The 19,399-nt window shown below is 40.1% G+C and overlaps 2 protein-coding genes across 5 annotated transcripts in view; one reads left to right on the top strand and one right to left on the bottom strand.

The window, feature by feature from the left end:
• The window catches only part of ryk (receptor like tyrosine kinase), a 38,158-nt gene that overhangs the window by 15,162 nt on the left and 3,597 nt on the right, over window positions 1-19,399 (top strand). Inside the window, exons 2-14 of one of the 4 annotated variants that reach the window (XM_033992092.2) lie at window positions 345-466; window positions 545-644; window positions 1,219-1,350; window positions 1,693-1,752; window positions 2,645-2,783; window positions 3,680-3,780; window positions 5,367-5,450; window positions 7,069-7,194; window positions 10,086-10,172; window positions 11,136-11,205; window positions 11,625-11,757; window positions 13,810-13,919; window positions 14,346-14,505. In XM_033992092.2, the coding sequence (XP_033847983.1) occupies window positions 345-466; window positions 545-644; window positions 1,219-1,350; window positions 1,693-1,752; window positions 2,645-2,783; window positions 3,680-3,780; window positions 5,367-5,450; window positions 7,069-7,194; window positions 10,086-10,172; window positions 11,136-11,205; window positions 11,625-11,757; window positions 13,810-13,919; window positions 14,346-14,505 (1,424 nt within the window). The remainder of the gene's footprint in view (window positions 1-344; window positions 467-544; window positions 645-1,218; window positions 1,351-1,692; window positions 1,753-2,644; window positions 2,784-3,679; window positions 3,781-5,366; window positions 5,451-7,068; window positions 7,195-10,085; window positions 10,173-11,135; window positions 11,206-11,624; window positions 11,758-13,809; window positions 13,920-14,345; window positions 14,506-19,399) is intronic. The other 3 variants (XM_033992093.2, XM_033992094.2, XM_055221493.1) reach the window with 3 other exon arrangements.
• The window catches only part of zbtb11 (zinc finger and BTB domain containing 11), a 505,104-nt gene continuing 492,988 nt past the window's right edge, over window positions 7,284-19,399 (bottom strand). Inside the window, exon 11 of the mRNA XM_033965008.2 lies at window positions 7,284-7,300. The gene's annotated coding sequence lies outside the window, so the exon portion shown is untranslated. The remainder of the gene's footprint in view (window positions 7,301-19,399) is intronic.

Genomic DNA, 19,399 nt, shown 5'->3' on the forward strand with positions numbered 1-19,399 from the left:
TAGTCTTCAATGATGTAGCATTTTTGAACCCGTGTATAACCCAGAGTGTAATTTTTTCTGAATAATCCTGTACACGGTAGTGGGCAGAGATAGGGGGTAGGTGAAAATACAGGATCAGTCAAACATGCTGGAATCAATTGAAATAAAACTTCGGGCAAGCTTATGACAAGGAAACGCCATTATAACATGGTTAAAACCTCATAATGGTGGATTTTGCATAAAGGTAGTCAGCATCAAATTGGATTCTAAAATAGGAATTGGCAATTGTAACCAATTATTCCTGTCTTTTATTTTTGTTTCTACTCCTAAAACTCAATAGCATTTGTCCCTCTTTTTTCCCTCAGGTCTTGATGCAGAGCTGTACTATGTAAGAGACGACGTGGTGAATTATTATGCCCTCTCCTTCACTCTGCCAGTGCCCAGTGATACCAGCAGCCTGCACTTCACCTGGCACTCCAAAACAAAGGTATGGTGTTTTCGTTTAAATGCCCCTATAGAAGTGGTGTGGTATTGTTACGGTAATGATTTTGTGATGTCTCTAAAGGTTGAATACAGACTGGCATACCAGGTGGAAAATCCTATGGCCATGAACGCACCACAGAGCAACATCCCCAGTCAGGGAGAGCTCCCTCGTGTCCCATCTGGTTTGTCAATCTCTTCTGTTTGTACAATTAGACATAAGCAGACATTGTTTAATTTCGTCTATGTATCAAATTACTTTTATGTAACAAATTTGTTGGATTCTCAAATGTATTTATTTACAGTTATAAAATATTAATCCAATACTTGCATCAATCTTTCACTTGAAGTCTATTTCTTTAACAATCAATGAGAAGATCAAAAAGTTTTACAGGAAAGTTGGGACATTACAAAAAACACAATAGCTCAAACAAAATGCCCTGTGACACTATAAAGTAGAATAATGAAACATCCCCACATCTTACACAATCCTTCATGAATGAGGCACCAGGTCTATACTATGACTAACCATGGGATAACCAAAAGACCCAAATGCTCATAATGTAAATGTTTTCAACTGTCAATTTCAATATCAAGTCTGGTAGTTTTTTCTCATAGCCTGCAGAAGTGTAGCATTTATTTTTGCTAGTCATACAGTCAATGTTTTGCCAATATTAAAATGATTATACTCTGAAATTACAAGTGTTTCAACAAAAATCTTGCATATAAATTCATCTAATTCATATGTGTTGTATGCAGTGTTCAGAGTGGACCTGTTCTGCTCGGGGAAGGTGGACGGAGAGGCTGTGGTGACTGTGCAGCTCAATCTGACTGTCCACACCAACAACTACACAGTGCTCAACTTCAAGAGGAGGAAAATGTGCTACAAGAGTCAGTATTTCACTATATGATAATAATGTATAGTAATAACATGGAATGTAAAAATAAGTCTTACATGTGCCAGTAGAGACTCCGCCATTACAGCTGTTTTGTACTTTGTATATGCCACTCTATATGAATGCCACTGCCTATTAGCCAGAAACAAGACACTTTATATCCAATGATGTCCGTATGCTCTCTACACTATAAAACTAAAGTGCTGGCCTTATTCAGATATAATTAAGTTGTTATTGCATTTATTGACCTCTGACCATATAATTAAGTCACTTGAAATCCATCCTTCAATCTCATTTTTATTAGTACTGTAATATCTTTTCTCTTTTTTGTCTTCAGAAATAGATCCTGATCCAAACCGTCCAACTCTCCCAAACAGCACGCTGCCAAGATCCGACTGTACGTCTCTCTCTCTCTACCTACTCTTGAAAAAAATTCTCTTTATTTATTAGAGTGAAGTGCCAGTAGATCAACCCCAGCTGCCTTTCCTCCTACAACTAAAGCAGCCAAGAGGGTCCTGGTTTTGTATGGAACAGGGTCAGCCCCCCCACCTCTCTCTCCCCCTGTGCCGGTTGTGGAGGGGTTGGGGTTATTCATGCTCTTTGTAAGCCCTCTGCCCAGTAACAAAGTGCCATTAGTGGGCTGTCTTTCTGCTTGGGTAGGCCTAAGGAACCTGGGGCCCTTGGAGGATCCTGTATTAGAGGAGGTAATGAGAAACGCTTTCAGACATGGGCCAATGAGAGAGATTCTCATTGGCCCATCTCTAAGAGTCTCGCTTTAGGCATCCATTAACCCTAACAGGACCTTCTTTGGACACTTATATTTGTAATAGATACATTTATAGATGGTATATGCAAGCCCTCCAACTAAGTGCATATATAATGATTTGTAATGATACAAATGATACTCATGCTGCCTCCACTCTTCCATTCTTTTAGTCAGCCTTCAAGTAAAGATTTAACCAACCACAGCCTGGCGTGAACTCTGTCACCTAGCTATAGTTTTCTCTTAAATGCTCTGAAATCATTATTTCATGTTGTCATAGTTTAAGGATTATGATACAAAGTAATAATTTGGTAATTTGAGTACATTTAATGAATAAAAATGAACAAGCTTTTCAAAATGCCCCCAAAACAAACTGACTGCAAGTAATGTATTTATAATGTATTTATTTAATGTAATGTAATGTATTTATGTTTAATGTATTTGTCTGTTTGGGGCCGGCACAAACAGAAAACACCATCACCATTGTTTTTTTCCTTATTTGTTTGTTTTTAAATGTTTCCTTCAGTAGATGTGACAACCCCCACCACCTCCACCCAGGTCTTCTACATCAGTGTGAGCGTGTGCTGCATCGTCATCTTCCTGGTGGCTATTATTCTGGCCATTCTACACCTGCACAGCATGAAAAGGGTCGAGATGGAGGACAGGTGCGGCGCACTTTACTGCAGATTTCAGACTCCCAAAGCTCCAAAATGGGTCACCTGTGTGTTGTAGCGAGTTTGAACAAGCATGTTAAAATGCTTAGTATACTGAAATTAAAGTGCAATAGGCTCCAGGGAAATGTGTTATTTAATATAGCGGGAAATCAGATCACATCCTTCCTTCTAAACTTCCTCTTTCAAAAAATACTTAATTTAAATGTGATTTTCACAGATTCATCTTCACCCACGGCACGCTAATTTAATTTGTACAGAAAACATGAGGTAGCTTATGTTCTCCAGCTTATGGCATACCTTAGTATCATGTTAATGGTGATATATTTCACATGCACTGTATAGATTGTAAGGTAATGTTTGGAAAAATAATGGCTCGTAAAAAAAGGGCAATGTAAGATAGGCCTCGGTAATATGACAATTAAAATAGAATTGCGATCTGAGTTCTTTGACAGTATGGTTGTTTTGATGATACTTCCATAAAGTCGTTTATGGTCAAGCACAGACCAAACATCCCACTCCCCCTATGTGTCATTGGCTATGTTTAAATGCACACTTAAAGCTGATTGTAATCTGATTTCTGTGTCTTTTAAGGGTATTTAATAATAATACTAATAATAACATGTAAACCACAAAATCTGATATGAGTATTTAGAGAGACCTCCACAAATCTGTTAAACAAATTTTGAGAGTGCATGTAACCGTAACCACTGTTTGTCATTCTTCAGACGCAGCAGATCACTTCGGTTACCTCTCAATATAATGATGTTAAGTGTAAATGAAAGAAAAAATGTGACATGATTATTCAGCTTATCCAAACCCCAATGGCACACCCCGTATATAATGATTGTCACTAAAGATATTAATAGCCTTATTTTTTTCTCCTCCAGTGTCAGTGACAGTGGGAGCTCACAGGGCCTGTCCCAGCCCTCCACTCAGACTACGCAGTACCTCCGCGCTGACACTCCCAACAATGCAACCTCAGTCACCAGTAAGACCACCCACTCCATACCACCACATTGTACTAACCTCTCAAACTACATTTTTTACTGCTGTATTTGTTTAATGCACATTTGCAATCATTTAATATTAGAGCAGGTTAGCAGGAACATTGGTGCACAAATATAGTTTTTCGTTCACTCTGGCAGTAAAAGCTCTGCATGCCTCTCTAAATGTGATAACAGGCTGTGAATGCCCTAATTCAATATAATGGTGTCATGAGATTTAGATAAAAACTGTTTTCAACTTTAGAGCCATGTTGTGGCATTCATTACTTTCTGATATGCACCATAGCAGAAGTTTAGTTGTATTGTATTTTAAGCCATGCTTCTCTATCTAATGCAAAGTTGGCTTAGGTACAGTATCAGCTAATGCCTTATCTATTATAACAAAGATAGGATAGATTGATATTGATTGTTGCCAAGTATAAAATGAAAATCCATAATGACAGAAAACATTCATCTTTTTAATCTAATTGTAACACTATTTGGTTCTGGTTCGGTCTTGGTCAAGTTTGAAGTATTAAATTATGAATTTGAAGTTAAGATTTAAAATTTTGTTCTTAATATATTCAGATTTTGTTTGTATAAATCTAGTGTTTACAATCTCTATAAAATCTTTACTAGTTTATATATATATATATATATATATATATATATATATATATATATATATATATTCTTTTTTCATGATTAACCTGACAAAAATAAATTCTCAAGGCTTTAAGTTCTGTTAGCATTTCTTGGCTAGTACCTACTGTAATTGTGGGCAAGACTGTGCTGTATTAAGCCAAAGGAGACATAATCTGGCACGACTTTCAAGAAAATCCTGGCCCCACAGGAGTTTATGATATCAAAAGGCTGCATGTGAAAAGTGAAATCTACCAGCTGTAACTGTATAGCATTACATCTAAACTGCTATAACTGCATATACATTTCTCACAGCAAAAATGCAAGAAATGTATTTTTAAAAAAAAAAGTGAAATGCAACATAGTTCAACAAGGTAGAGTTACTATGACTGGGAAAGATAATTTTCTGTATTACGTTTATTTAGAACAGGCCAGATTAAGTGAAACGAGCATTTCTATTCTAAATTTGTATTTTTTTGTATCACATAATTAGGACTGAATGATAATGGGAAAACATTGAATCCTTTTCTTGACTGTCACAAGACTAGCCCCGATTTCTCCAATCAAATAATTATCACTTAATGCCTCCTGTGTTCCTCTGCGTTATGGAATGATTTGAAGTTTATTAAATCTGCTTTTGAGTGGAGCTATTAAAAGACAATTCTTTACTGGGGCATTGTAAGAGTATTGTAAACAGGAAGGTCCCATTGACATGTATACCATTTAGCTTACTTAAGATGACTGAAAACATATTTTATTCCTCCAAAAAAAAAGTTTTTACTTTATCAATGATGTGCTGGTGCCCTCTTGTGGATAATACGTGTCATATCTGTGCATTTGTTTAACTCTCTTGCCTTTTGTATGTCTGCATTTGTGATTGTTTTTTTCTGCCCATCACTCTTTTTAATCCACCCCTGTCTGATCTCCCTCACCTCTTCCTCTCCATCAGATAATCACCCTGGCTCTGCACCCATTCACCAGCTTGCTGCCTCCTCCCTCCAAAATCCTGGTGTCCCCCCCCACGAACCTAAAAGTAAGTGCTAGTCAGGTCTCCAAAATAAACAACAACAAAACTATCTGCTCAATGCCTTTTATATCAGTAATAACTGAATCTACTGCTCCAATGGCATTTAATATGTAGAAGCAGTAATCTGCTTGGGCCACTAGTCAGTAGTTTGTAAAGTTGTCCATATCACCTGCTTCTTTAACTAACATTTCTGCCGCTGTCTGTCAGCTTTTCAATGTTGTCCATTTTAATTACTCCCATTATACACCAGTGTGTGACATATTTAAATTGTAAAAATATACCAACTAAACCAACAGCAAGAAGTATCTTGAATGCTTTGAAACTTTTTGACATGCCCTTTTAAACCACCAGGGGGTATTATATTCTATCTCATTGTCTTCCAATGTTATTCACTTTTAAAAAGTAGTCTTAGGCTGCTTTGGTAGGCCTATATGTCTGTGAAGTAATATAATGTAATTTTAACCTCACATAGATTATAGAATTCATTTAAATGGTTGTAACAGTTTAAAAGCTTGTACAAATTCTGTATTTTTTGTGCAAAGCAAACCTTTCAGTTAGAAGTGTAGTTTAGAGTTAGATGTTGTTATTTTTTATGTCATGTACATTGGGTAAGTTTATGCAGAGGCTACAGTTTGTTTAAGCTCAGCCTGTGCCTCTTGCATAGACAGTGTTATGTAATGGACTGGACTGCTGTAATCGGGGACGAGGTTGAAAGCAGGATGTAGATTTCTTTAAAATGCTGAAGTTATTTGAATTTGGGCTGCTCTATTCGGTACATGACAAATTTAGAGGGGTATTGGCAAACACTGGCAAATTATGGTGTTTGAGTCGTTTTGCATTATTTGAAAATTTCAAATATGTCTACCGCATATGTGCAAGATATGTGCCTTGTAATTACCCCTTGGGTCATTTTATTTCACCTGTGTCAAACTCAAGGCCCATGGGCCAAATGTGGCCCTCCACATAATTTTATGTGGCTCTCGACAGGGTTTATTAAAAGGTATGATAGTCTTAACATGTCATTTTATCAAGAGATATGCTGTTACAACCATATTTTTACATCTATGCAAATGAATATGCAATATTTGTAACTTGAGCAATTAATAAATACAGAAACAGTTAATTAAAAAGTTTAAAAAAGTAGTTACATTTATTTTACATCTGGCCCTTTCAGGGCAGCCATTTTGCTGATGTGGCCCTCGGTGAAAAGATGTTTGACACCCCTGTTTTATTTGATATTTCTGTTTTGTCTGGATTAGTCCTGGTTTCAGTATGGTTTTAGCTTTTCTATTTTAGGCCAGTGAGTCCTAAGTAAGGCTTCAAATTAAATGTATCATAAACTGCAGACAATTGAATTATTGATGAAAAACAAATGCCAGTAGTTTAGACTAATCTAAACGAGAACATAACAAGTACTGGATGTATGCCCCAAACACATTTAAAAATGAATTACAAGAATGGTATTATTACAACACATCAAGTATTCTCTGAGCCCCCTTCTCCAGGTATTGGTTTATTTAGTGAAGTCTGTAATGCACATAAGTTTGTTTTCTGAGGTTAATCCTGTCTAAATGAGCTGTCCATCAGTGGGACCCATAAACCTGTGTGTGCCTGTCTCATGCAGGTTACCCATCTCTGCGGATCGAGAAGAACGACCTGAGGAGTGTCACTCTCATTGAAGCCAAAGCCAAAGTGAAAGACATCGCCATCTCCAGGGAGAGGGTCACACTACGGGACGTCCTCCAAGAAGGTACTTTTACCTACATTGCTTTTCAATATGTTCCACAAGCTGTTCTGTATCTTTGTGCTCCAGTAGAACTATTGTGTCATTTAAGTTTAAGGTGTTTAATATAATCCTTTACACACACAATAATAATAAAACATGTTCTAAATAATAACCTTTTCTACTTCTACTACAAGAAGTGCTATAAAGAGTGAATTGACCGTTAGAACAGTGACAAGTTCCATGAAGCTTGGTTCGTGTCTCAAGTAGTTTGATGGAATAATGCATAATGTGAGAGCTTTATATGACTAGAAAATGGGAAGGTCAAAAAGTAATTCTTGAGATCTTGTTCTAATAACACACAAGTTTCATTTGTTGTTTATCTGTGGTTGCTCTGCACTCATAAGCAACTTCAGGAATGTGCATGTGCTTTTGTACCAGCTCAGGTAATTCCAAAGGGTTGTGTCAGGAGTAAAGAGTGTGCAAAATTTTCAACTAACCCTTAATTCAACATAACTGCAACACACTCACATAGTTTCACAATCTTTTGAATAAAATTTAAACTTTGAAACATGCTCTCTGACTTTCTCTGTGTATGTGGTACAGCAACAAAAAATACTGTTGTTGTTTTTGGCATTTGTCCCATTCAAAAGTTGGACTGCTCGTGTTGTTTATGAGAAGAGTTTCCAGTCCAGTACCAGTGAAGAGGAGCAGAACACCCAAGATTCTTCCACAGCTCAGATCTGTTTGGATATCAATGAACCACATGTCCACCATATTGTTATGACTGGAATCATACAGGTTTTAAGTCTGAGAAGCACCATGACAACTGTTTACTATTCATATCCTCAACTAGAGTTTGACCTCTGGCCTTTTGAGAAGGAATGTTTTCAAGCAGTAGAGGGCAATTATTTACAAATCACACATTAAATGCATTTATTCTACTAGTAGTTTAATTTATTAGAGCACATGAAGTTATTCTTACAGTGGTGTAGTAGGTTTAGTACTTTTTTCATTCTTAAAAACATGTTAAACATATTTAAGTCTGTACTGTGCCCTTGTGATTTTATTCATAAAGTGATGTGTTTCTTGTACTATTGGCAAAGAATTTTTTATTTTTTTTAAATATACCATAATTTTGATATTTAGTATTTTACCAATCAGCCTTGCCAACTGTATTGACTGCCTTTTGCCATGCGAACTATTCCTCATCATTTCTCATCAAATCTAAAATAGTAAATGTTTGTGTTCTCTGGAGTGGTTTAAACATGGACTTTTTCTTCCTTTTGGCTCTGAATCAAAGTTTGAACAGCTCTCAGCGTAAGTGACAGTTTCTTGTAGCCAGTGGTTTTGTAGATGGTTCGTTGTACCATTGTGTCGTGGAGCTAAAGAACACAGCGCTTCACATTTGGACTTTTGCACAAAATGTTTTTGGATGTGAGATACATAATTATGTGGGCCTTGTTGACCTTAGTAGTACTTCATTTCCGCTTTCCTGAAATATTCAGTTAACTCAGGTGACTTTAGGCGGCTTTGGGAGACAGATTGGTAGATTTTTTTCATGCATTATTCTGGCTTTTTAAACAAAATTACCAATTACCTTTGTTTAACCAATATATGTTTTAGAAAGCATATGAAAGCAATTAAAGCAAATTATTAGAGCAAAGCTATTGAATGTAAATGTAAAATATTGCACAGCTCCTAGTCTCAGATTACTATTCTGTGACGAGGTGCAATTGTTCTTTGTAGAGGGAGATGAATTAAATATGCAGGATTATTTAAACAATCATGCCAGTATTTTAGACTAATCTAAACAAGAACATAACAAGTACTGAATGTATGCCCCAAACACATTTAAAAATTAATACAAAATTATTACAACACATCAAGTATACTCTGAGCCCCCTTCTCCAGGTATTGGTTTATTTAGTGAAGTCTCTAATGCACATATGTTTGTTTTCTGAGGTTAATCCTGTCTAAATGATCATCAAAACCTGGTATGGTTTGACGATTTTTCAGGAAGAAAGTGTTTTAGCACAACACTGGATTTTTTGGCATTCAGAGTTGATCAGGGTGATTGTTCAGATTCAGGTTTAAATAATGCTATGACAGATGGTGCTCTTCTGTTTACATTTAGTAAGAACAAGCTATTTCTTTGTTAAAACCAGACCAAAAATATTGCTTAATAGTTGGAGTAAACAAAAGACATTTGTGCCTTGCAGCCTCTCTTGTCCTCTGTAACAAAAACTGAACTAATATTTAACCAGGAAATACAAGCCGTTGAATTGAGATAGATTGCATTGACTGGAGTTGACCTGGGTAGACGGCTCCTATGTGTTAAGGGGGTGCGTGTCTGGACAGGTTTGGAGGAGACGATGGGAGCAGGAGGCAGCCGCTAACAACACTACCCCTGTTGTTTAGCCTCCTCTCTGTGGTTGGCCTGGGGGCTGTGGTTTTGCCTTAGTTTACGCCGAGAGTTTATTTTCTCAAATTGTATTTTGTTTCGCTCACGACCCGGGGCAGCTCTGACAGTTTAGACAAAGAAGATGATGATTGTGCTTATCAGGCTTGCAACATCAAAGTTGATGCTGGGGGAAGTGTTCAATTGCTTTAAATGGGTAAATTGTATGTTTTCCTGATGGTGGGGGAAAGTGTTCTTTGATGATTTAAGGTTGTTTTGGTTGTAGAATTGAACAACCCTAACAAATGAATTTCCCTTGGGAATCAAGTTTTTTAATTTAAAAAATAAAATTATATTTTTATTTTAATGTGGATTTAGATCATGTTTTAAAGAGTTTGAGTCCAGGTCAGGATATATTTATGATCTAGTCAACAATAACTATTAGAAATGTCAATCAGCTTCTACCTGTTAAGATGTGTGAACTGGGCCTCCATCTAAATACATGTTGTATTTTCAGGCACATTTGGGCGCATCTTCCATGGAGTTCTGTTGGATGAAAAGGATCCAACCAAGGAAAAGCAAGTTTTTGTGAAGACAGTAAAGGGTAAGAACGTATAATCTACATCATTACAAAACACATCTTTACAGCTACTGAACAGAACTCCGGGTCACTGTCTGTTATTATGCCAGATAGGCTCATTATTTTAGCTTATGTAGGTAAAATTTATATTATGAATGCATCATGTTCTTCCATTTAACACTGGGAACTTACTAACAGTGGTCATAGGCCACAAATGTTCTTTTTTATTATGTTATAGTTGAAGGATAGTGGTGTACGCAAGCATAAACCAAGACTTTTTCAGATGCCTTGTTTGAACTCCAAAGAATTACTACTCATTTTATCCGCTCATTTTGCCCACTTCCCCTATGTGCTCTGGAAGGGGTGGATACCGCACACCCAAACAATGTCCTCAGTCCTCCTGCCAATCTGGGCTGTGTACAACCCCCCCTGACTTCCTTCTCTTGTCCCTTTTGGGAAGTGAACAATGCCCTTATTCCACGGGTCGCAGGCGGAGCACGCACATATTACAGAATAGACCCCCAATGAGTTTGGGTTGGCACAATTTGTTCGTTTCCTTCGCACTTTCCACTGAGCATGACGGCAGACAGGAAGCAAATAAAAGCCAGTGATAAGATTGAAGTTGTGATTTGGACTGCTGCATTTATGTATTTCATTTAATTATTCAGCATGGGGTCAAAAGGTGATGGGTAAAGTAGTATTACAAATGACATAAATTGTGCGACACTTGTAGAGGGGTATTCAAGCCGGTGCACACTGTTGTTCTCTCTATGGGCATGATACTTAACACACCTTGTTTAAATTTGGATTTGTTCATACCAGTGAGTGATTGGTGGTTGAGTATATTATTTGGCCATCTTGACATTTGCATATTGCTGGAGGGGACAATATATTTTGGAGCTCAAGTCTGGACATTAGACTGCTGCTTTGGTCCCTTATCCAAATTTAAAATATAAAATTGGTGAGATACATTTTTTTGTTTTGTAGATCATGCATCAGAAGTTCAGGTGACCATGATGTTGACAGAAAGTTGTAAGCTTCGTGGACTTCATCACAGGTAAGTGTAAACAAAAGGCTCAGCTAGAAATTGTAGATTGAAATGAATGTTAATTATTAGCCAATAACTTTATGGGCTCGGTAGAGTTTTAATACAGCTATAAAGAAATGTCTATTCATGTATTGGGTTTCAGTATTTGCGTAAGGTGGTACAGACTGGTTTCACTCTAGTTTCGCATCAGTGTAGACAAGGTTACTGTAAAAATGATCAAATCACACTTGAAAAACTGATTTTCTCTGGTTAATCTGGTGATCTTTTAGCCCACATTCAACCAACAGTGAAATCGTTTACAAATGGCAGTAATATCTTTCAGAAATGATTTTGTAGTTAAAGGTTTTAAAGACCTCTGACAATGAATAATCCTAGATGTTATGACATGTTAGTATCAGGACTTTACAACATTCCTCTTTCTCCCTCAGAAACCTGCTGCCCATCAGTCACGTGTGCACAGAGGACGGGGAGAAGCCAATGGTGCTGCTGCCTTATGTGGCCTGGGGCAACCTCAAGCTGTTCCTGCGTCAATGCAAACTTGCAGAGGCCAACAACCCACAGGTGAGTCAGTGGGAGGGAGATATGATGTACATTCAAGTCATTATGTATGATTCAGTTCTTTTCAGTATCAAATACAATCACGGTGCCTGGGATCCAGAATAGATATTTCAATATTAATTTACAGAGAAGATGTGAGTCTGGTCACTGGTGAATGTCCCATGGGCATGATTGACAGGTGGATTAGCCAATCAGGTGTATGCATGGTCATGTCTTTATCGAAATAAATATGGCTGCTTATGAGGGAAAAAAACGAAAAAATATCATAGGTAACCATTGAGGGTCTTCATTTCACGTGCATCACTTAAAAATACAGTCACCACACCTTTGTCCCATCTTGAGCCAGAACCACACATGATTGTGCAATCAGATTAGTTTTTTTAAGACAGAGGGACATCAGTCCAGAGCAATATCATTCAGTATTTGCCAGGCAAACAATCATGCTGAACATTTTGAAGCTTTCCTGGTAAAATAATGGCTAAATAAAACAAAATGGACCCCTTCATCTTCCCAGTGAGTGACATGTGAATTCAACCAATCCCAGTGATGTGTGACCTCTTAGTGAAAACAGAACAACTTTTATGGCCTCTTAAGACAAGATAAACCACATGAATTGTGACAAAATGAGTCTCAAAACCATTACCATCCTCCCTTTGCTGTACATCATAAATACACTTGGGGTTTGTTAGCTGTTAAAACAAATGAAAAAGTCTGCAAGGCGACAAGTGTACACACACCGGTCTTCTCACACTTCAATCTAACTACTGTTTACGCTCTGATTAGAGGCCTGTTGATAAAGTTATGAAGGAGCGCTCAAGGCAGAGATTTTCATTCAGTGCATAAAGACAATATGACTTTTGTACAGGGGAGTGTTTGAAGTGCTTGGCAATGCAACAGCACGGCCCCAAACCACTCAATCAGCTCCAAAATACAGATGTAGCAATCACAAGATGCAGCTTGCCACCGTTTACATTTATCAAACCCTCTTTTGTGAAAGCGCTGCTAACACATCGCGGCTCGGATCTCGTCAGGATCATTTCTTAGACCTCTGGCACCTGTGCGAGACAAAGAGCCAGTCATTGAGCGATGCAAGTGAAGTAAACAGGAGCTCTCTGAAAAAAACTGTACGAATTACACATTCTACACATTTTACAGGCTGAAAATTTGTAAATAAGAATGAGATTCAATGATTATAAAAGATTAATGTTTTAACTTGCAAGTGATCTTCTAATTGTCAAAATTTCAAGTTCCACCAACAATGCACAGTTGCGTACCTTTGTGGCCAGAACAATCATGTTATAGAGATTCTGACTCTAAGTGAGACTATGGACATATCAAAGTCAAGGTAAAGAAAAGGTAAAAGGTTCATGTTCAGCTGATGACTTTAAGGAAAAAAGATGAGGAAATAAAAAAAACACACACTCTGTATCCAAGTAGTCGGGGTGTGTGTGTGTGTGTGTGTGAAGGAAACAGGCATTTTATGGGCACCATCTGTTTTTGAACTGTAGCTAAATACACACTTTGTTTCTAAAAGATGTTATGTTCCACACATTTAAAGATGTCTGTGGACTAAAGTGTTTTCCTCTGCATGTTGACATCTTATCTGAGCAAGCTCTCTGCCAAGACTGTGTTTCCATGTTCTCTGAGACTAATTAATTAGGTTGGCTTTTTGCCAAGTGTCGGATAAGATTAAGAAATCAGCAATGTCTCTATTAGGCAGAGATACAGTATAATTGATGAATAACACCTTGAAAGAAGTCAAGGTTGTGTTTTGAACCTAGATATTTTCATTGTTTTTGTTTAAAGACTTTGTTGGAGGTTTATACAGTTGATTGAGATTAGGTATGTTATGGATAAATACTTTTTTTTTTTTTTTTACATTTAATTATGATTGTAGTCATTTAGAGTGGGGAAAGATAAAATATTTTATTTATTAGACACATTTTTCAATGAATTGTCTTACCCAGATTTTCTATACTAGTTGTACTAGCAGTTTTTTGTTGCTCTTTCTCTGCTTTTTTTTAACTACAATGTCCATGTTGTGGTTCTGTGCAGGCAATCTCGCAGCAGGACCTGGTGTACATGGCCATCCAGATAGCTTGTGGCATGAGCTACTTGGCCCGAAGAGAAGTCATCCACAAAGACCTCGCTGCCAGGAACTGTGTGTAAGTGTCTGCAATTAATTGTTAATAATAGATATTTCAGTTTCAGTCTGCCTTTCAGGGCTATAACATTCATTACAAATAAAACAAATTATAAAAACTATACATATTTAGAAATACACAAATATTGAAGTGTGCAACAATACTCGATTTCACAGAATAAAAAGTGTTCCTATTTGTTTATCTGAAAGCAAATTTTGAGCTCCCCTGCCTTAATAAACAAATAACTAGTAAGCCACATTGACCATGCTCTTAGTTCCTTTTCAGTGCAACTAAAATTATAATAAAGATTTATTTTTATTTATTTATTTACTTATCTAGGACTAGACCAAACCTACTTCAGGATTAAACTAGGACAAATGTTGTCTTATAAAAAAAAGTAACAATATATTTAACAATTTACTTCAGCATCCTTATCCTTTTCTCCAGCATTGATGACAACATGCAAGTGAAGATCACAGACAACGCCCTGGCCCGGGACCTGTTCCCCATGGACTACCACTGTCTGGGGGACAATGAGAACCGACCCGTTCGCTGGATGGCGCTAGAGAGTCTCCTCAACAATGACTTCTCCAGTGCAAGCGATGTGGTGAGAACTGGATTAACAATAAACCCATTTTATTAAAAAGAGACAAGTGGATTTAGTAAAGTCCCAGATTTTGTGGTTAGTGATGAAAGCCGTAAAGGTGTGCTGCAGATATTTACACTATTAAAGTTATCTTTTAACAAAATCCACCACTGTCAACTGCTAATATCATCACCCTCATGGCTGCTACTACTATTTTTCTTTTTTTCTCTTGTTTTTGCGCAACATTCTTGTTTGCACAAGGTGCGATACAAGTCAGATCAGAAAAGTGTGGCAAGGTTATCGGGTCTGTGATTCAAACTTCAGATCCAAAGATTGAATGTGTCAGATTTGAATCATCCTGTTGATTATTAGGAATTATTTGCTTTTGACTTTAGGGATTTTGTGTAATGCTGTAGAACTTAAGTAAGTCTTATACCTCTAATGTGGAGGTATAAGACATCTGTGAATGAAATAGATTATTCATGTCTTTGGGTCACGTACCAGTAGTTTCTTTCATAAAATTAAAACATGCACAGTAGGTAGTTACTCCCAACAAACTTCCTGGAGTGGACAATGAAGACATCCTCAACTATTTTATTTATATCATTGGCAAGCACTGATTCTCCTGGCATTGCATTCAGTGGACAGGGTGCACAGGAATGCCCAGTGACTCACTATAGTCATTCTTAGACTCTTGGACCAAATTTCACAGGTCAAGGTGGTTGGATATGACCTGCATGACTTTAGTTTCCCGTGGCAGGATCAGAACTGGGGTGCGGCACAGACAGTTGGGAAGCAGAGACAGACAAGTGGCAGCCCCCACCTCTCTGCATTCCTCCTTCCCCCCTCCCTCATCCCTTCCTTACCCTTCTCTACCTCGACAGCTCAAAGTTAAGCTTTAGGGAAAGTCCAGAGGAGTACCAGCACTGAGAAACGGCATTAAGGATGAACTTAATGCCCCCCTCTTTCTCTGAACTATGCCTCTCAGACCAGTTCCACTACAATTTACAATTCATCTTCCAGTTCCTCAGTTCACATTTTGCACTGCAGTTTTGGACCAATTTTGGAAATACGTGCTAAACCAGAGCTGAACTGGAACCCATCTATAAACAAACACAGGTTATGCTAGTACGAACCTTGGTCCAAAAGATTAACGCAATGCTAAAGTAGTATTGAAGTATGACCAAATTTGGACTACCATTGGTCAACAGTGTAAACGTAAAGAAATAGATAAAAATGCAATGGTTAATTTACTGAAACTGAAATTTACTGGTAAAGGTCAGAAAAAGTTAATGGTACTGTCATAGTTTTTATGTAGTTGGAACAAATTAGTCAGCCATATGGGGAGGTCTGTAAATGCAGGTTTGTTAAACATTGTCATGGCAGCACAACATAAGTCTATAGTGTTCTGGCATTGAGTTTACAAATCCACTGACATTTTATAATGATCCAGTGTAAATGAGCATCTCACAGGAGTGGTATGTCCATGCTGCTCTTCCTTTAAAGGCCCGATACCACCCAAGTCAATGCCTCTGAATCACTAATATGTTGTACAGTACTAGTCAAAGTTTATTTACAAAAGTAACTGCTAACCGGTAGCACGGGACACAAAAGGACGTCATCAGGACATGAGCTATAGTTTCACTTCACTTCAACTTATTGGAATCCCTAATATATTACATCAAAAGCAAAATATTTTTGTAGGCATTTTAATAATTCACTGACATCTGCATTTATTTGTCAGCTGCACGACAAACCACCCACAGCAGGAGACCCTTCTGTAGAACCGGCCAAGGATCTCGTATTTAGCCTTATTATGCATTTTTTACTGTTTAGGTTGTTGGGAATAAACAGTGGAAAACGGTAGCGCAAAGATAATTGAAAAACTGATTCTACTCGTTTTCACAAATTTATTCACACTTTTAAATGAGTTTTTAGTAACCATCCATCTACAGATCTCTCTAAAAGTCCTACATGGGTTGGGACCAATGTTTGAGGCCCCCCTGACACTATTTTTCAACACTACTTCCTCAAATTGTGTACAAACATTTTATCACAAATGTTAACAAAAAGTGCATTGTTTTTTGTCCAATCAACTCACTGCTAGTGCTGGTATTTTACTGTAATATAACTATCAACATAACTCTGAGCGTGTTTTTAATGGGAACATAACCTTGAAATTAATTGCTATCATTTAATATATTAACACATAGCAAATCCTGCATAACCCCTAACTCTGTAGTTGAGGCCTCTGTGTATGAAACATGAATCACCAGTACAAGAATTGCATGCATGTCACAAGTTTTCTCTGAAAGCTTAATACTCATGGGTGATTAATTGTAAGCTGAATCCTGATTTGAAAACTTAAATGGAAAATCTCCCCTCCCCGAACCGCCGCCGAACTTAACGTGGTGGAGGGGTTTGAGCACCCGAATGATCCTGGGAGCTATGTTGTCGGGGGCTTCATGCCCTGAGCTTGTGCGGGAGGTTGAGCGTTACCGGCTAGATCTAGTCGGCCTCACCTCCACGCACAGCTTGGGCTCTGGAACCCAACTTCTTGAGAGGGGTTGGACTCTCCATTTCTCTGGCGTTGCCCGCGGGGAGCGGCGGCGAGCTGGTGTGGACTTGCTCATTGCCCCACAGCTCCGGTGAACAAGAGGGTCGCGTCCCTGCGCCTTCGGGTCGGGGACAGGTCTCTCACTGTTGTGTCGGCCTACGGGCCAAGCAGCAGTGCGGAGTACCCGGCCTTCTTGGAGTCCCTGGGAGGGGTACTAGACAGTGCACCAACCGGGGACTCCGTTGTTCTCCTGGGGGACTTCAACGCCCATGTGGGTAACGACAGTGACACTTGGAGTGGCGTTATTTGAGAAGAACGGCCTCCCCGATCTGAACCCGAGCGATGTTTTGTTATTGGAGTTCTGTGCTAGTCACTGTTTGTCCATAACAAACACCATGTTCGAGCACAAGGGTGTCCATCGGTGCACGTGGCACCAGGACACTCTAGGTCGGAGGTCGATGATCGACTTTGTTGTCGTGACATCTGACCTCCGACCGCGTGTCTTGGACACTCGGGTGAAGAGAGGGGCTGAGCTGTCAACTGATCACCACCCGGTGGAGAGTTGGATCCGCTGACGGAGGAGGAAGCCGGACAGACCTGGCAGGCCCAAGCGCATCGTGAGGGTCTGCTGGGAACGTCTGGCGGAGCCCTCTGTCAGGGGGGTCTTCAACTCCCACCTCCGGGAGAGCTTCTCCCTGATCCCGGGGGAGGTTGGAGACATGGACTCTGAGTGGGCCATGTTCTCCACCTCTATTGTCGATGCGGCTGCTCGTAGTTGTGGTTGTAAGGTCGCGGCGGCAATCCCCGAACCCGGTGGTGGACACCGGAAGTAAGGGATGCCGTCAAGCTGAAGAAGGAGTCCTATCGAGCCTTGTTGGCTCGTGGGACTCCTGAGGCAGCCGATGAGTACCGGCAGGCCAAGCGTGCCGCGGCTCGGGCAGTCACAGAGGCAAAAACTCGGGGTTGGGAGGAGTTCGGGGAGGCCATGGAGGAGGACTATCGGACGGCCTCAAAGAAATTCTGGCAAACCGTCCGACGCCTCAGGAGGGGGAAGCAGTGCTTCACCAACACTGTTTACAGTGCGGGTGGAGAGCTGCTGACTTTGACTGGGGATGTTGTCGGGCGGTGGAAGGAATACTTTGAGGATCTTCTCAATCCCACTGTCACGTCTTCCGAGGAGGAAGCAGAAACTGGGGACCCGGAGGCGGACTCAACCATCACCCTGGCTGAAGTCACTGAGGTGGGTGGCAAGGCTCCGGGGGTGGACGAGATCCGTCCTGAGTACCTCAAGTCTCTGGATTTTGTTGGGCTGTCTTGGCTGACACGTCTCTGCAACATCGCATGGTGGGAATCACACTCCTCAGCCTTCCCGGTAAGGTCTATTCCAGGGTACTGGAGAGGAGGAGCAGTGTGGTTTTCGTCCCGGTCGTGGAACACTGGACCAGCTCTATACTCTATATTCTCCATTGGGTCCTTGAGGGCTCATGGGAGTATGCCCAACCAGTCCACATGTGTTTTGTGGATCTGGAGAAGGCATTCGACCGTGTCCCTCGTGGTGTCCTTTGGGGGGTGCTCTGGGAGTATGGGGTCCGGGGCTCTTTGCTAAGGGCTGTCCGGTCCCTGTATGACCGGAGCAGGAGCTGTGTTCGCATTGCCGGCAGTAAGTCAGACCTGTTCCCGGTGCATGTTGGACTCCACCAGGGCTGCCCTTTGTCACCGGTTCTGTTCATTATATTTATGGACAGAATTTCTAGGCGCAGCCAGGGGCCGGAGGGGGTCTGGTTTGGGAACCACAGGATTTCATCTCTGCTGTTTGCAGATGATGTTGTCCTGATGGCTTCTTCGAGCCAGGACCTGCAGCAGGCACTGGGGCGGAGTGTGAAGCGGCTGGGATGAGAATCAGCTCCTCCAAATCCGAGGCCATGGTTCTCGACCGGAAAAAGGTGGTTTGCCCTCTCCGGGTGGGTGGTGAGTCTCTGCCCCAAGTGGAGGAGTTCAAGTATCTCGGGGTCTTGTTCACGAGTGAGGGAAGGATGGAGCGTGAGATTGACAGGCGGATCGGTGCAGCGTCTGCAGTGATGTGGTCGCTGTATCGGTCCGTTGTGGTGAAGAAGGAGCTGAGCCCAAATGCAAAGCTCTCGGTTTACCGGTCAATCTACGTTCCTACCCTCACCTATGGTCATGAGCTCTGGGTAATGACCGAAAGGACAAGATCGCGGATACAAGCGGCCGAAATGGGCTTCCTCCGCAGAGTGGCCGGGCGCACCCTTAGGGATAGGGTGAGGAGCTCGATCACATGGGAGGAGCTAGGAGTAGAGCCGCTGCTCCTACATATTGAGAGGAACCAGTTAAGGTGGC

Source organism: Periophthalmus magnuspinnatus, chromosome 4 (assembly GCF_009829125.3).
Source record: "Periophthalmus magnuspinnatus isolate fPerMag1 chromosome 4, fPerMag1.2.pri, whole genome shotgun sequence".
Taxonomy (NCBI): Eukaryota; Metazoa; Chordata; class Actinopteri; order Gobiiformes; family Gobiidae; genus Periophthalmus; species Periophthalmus magnuspinnatus.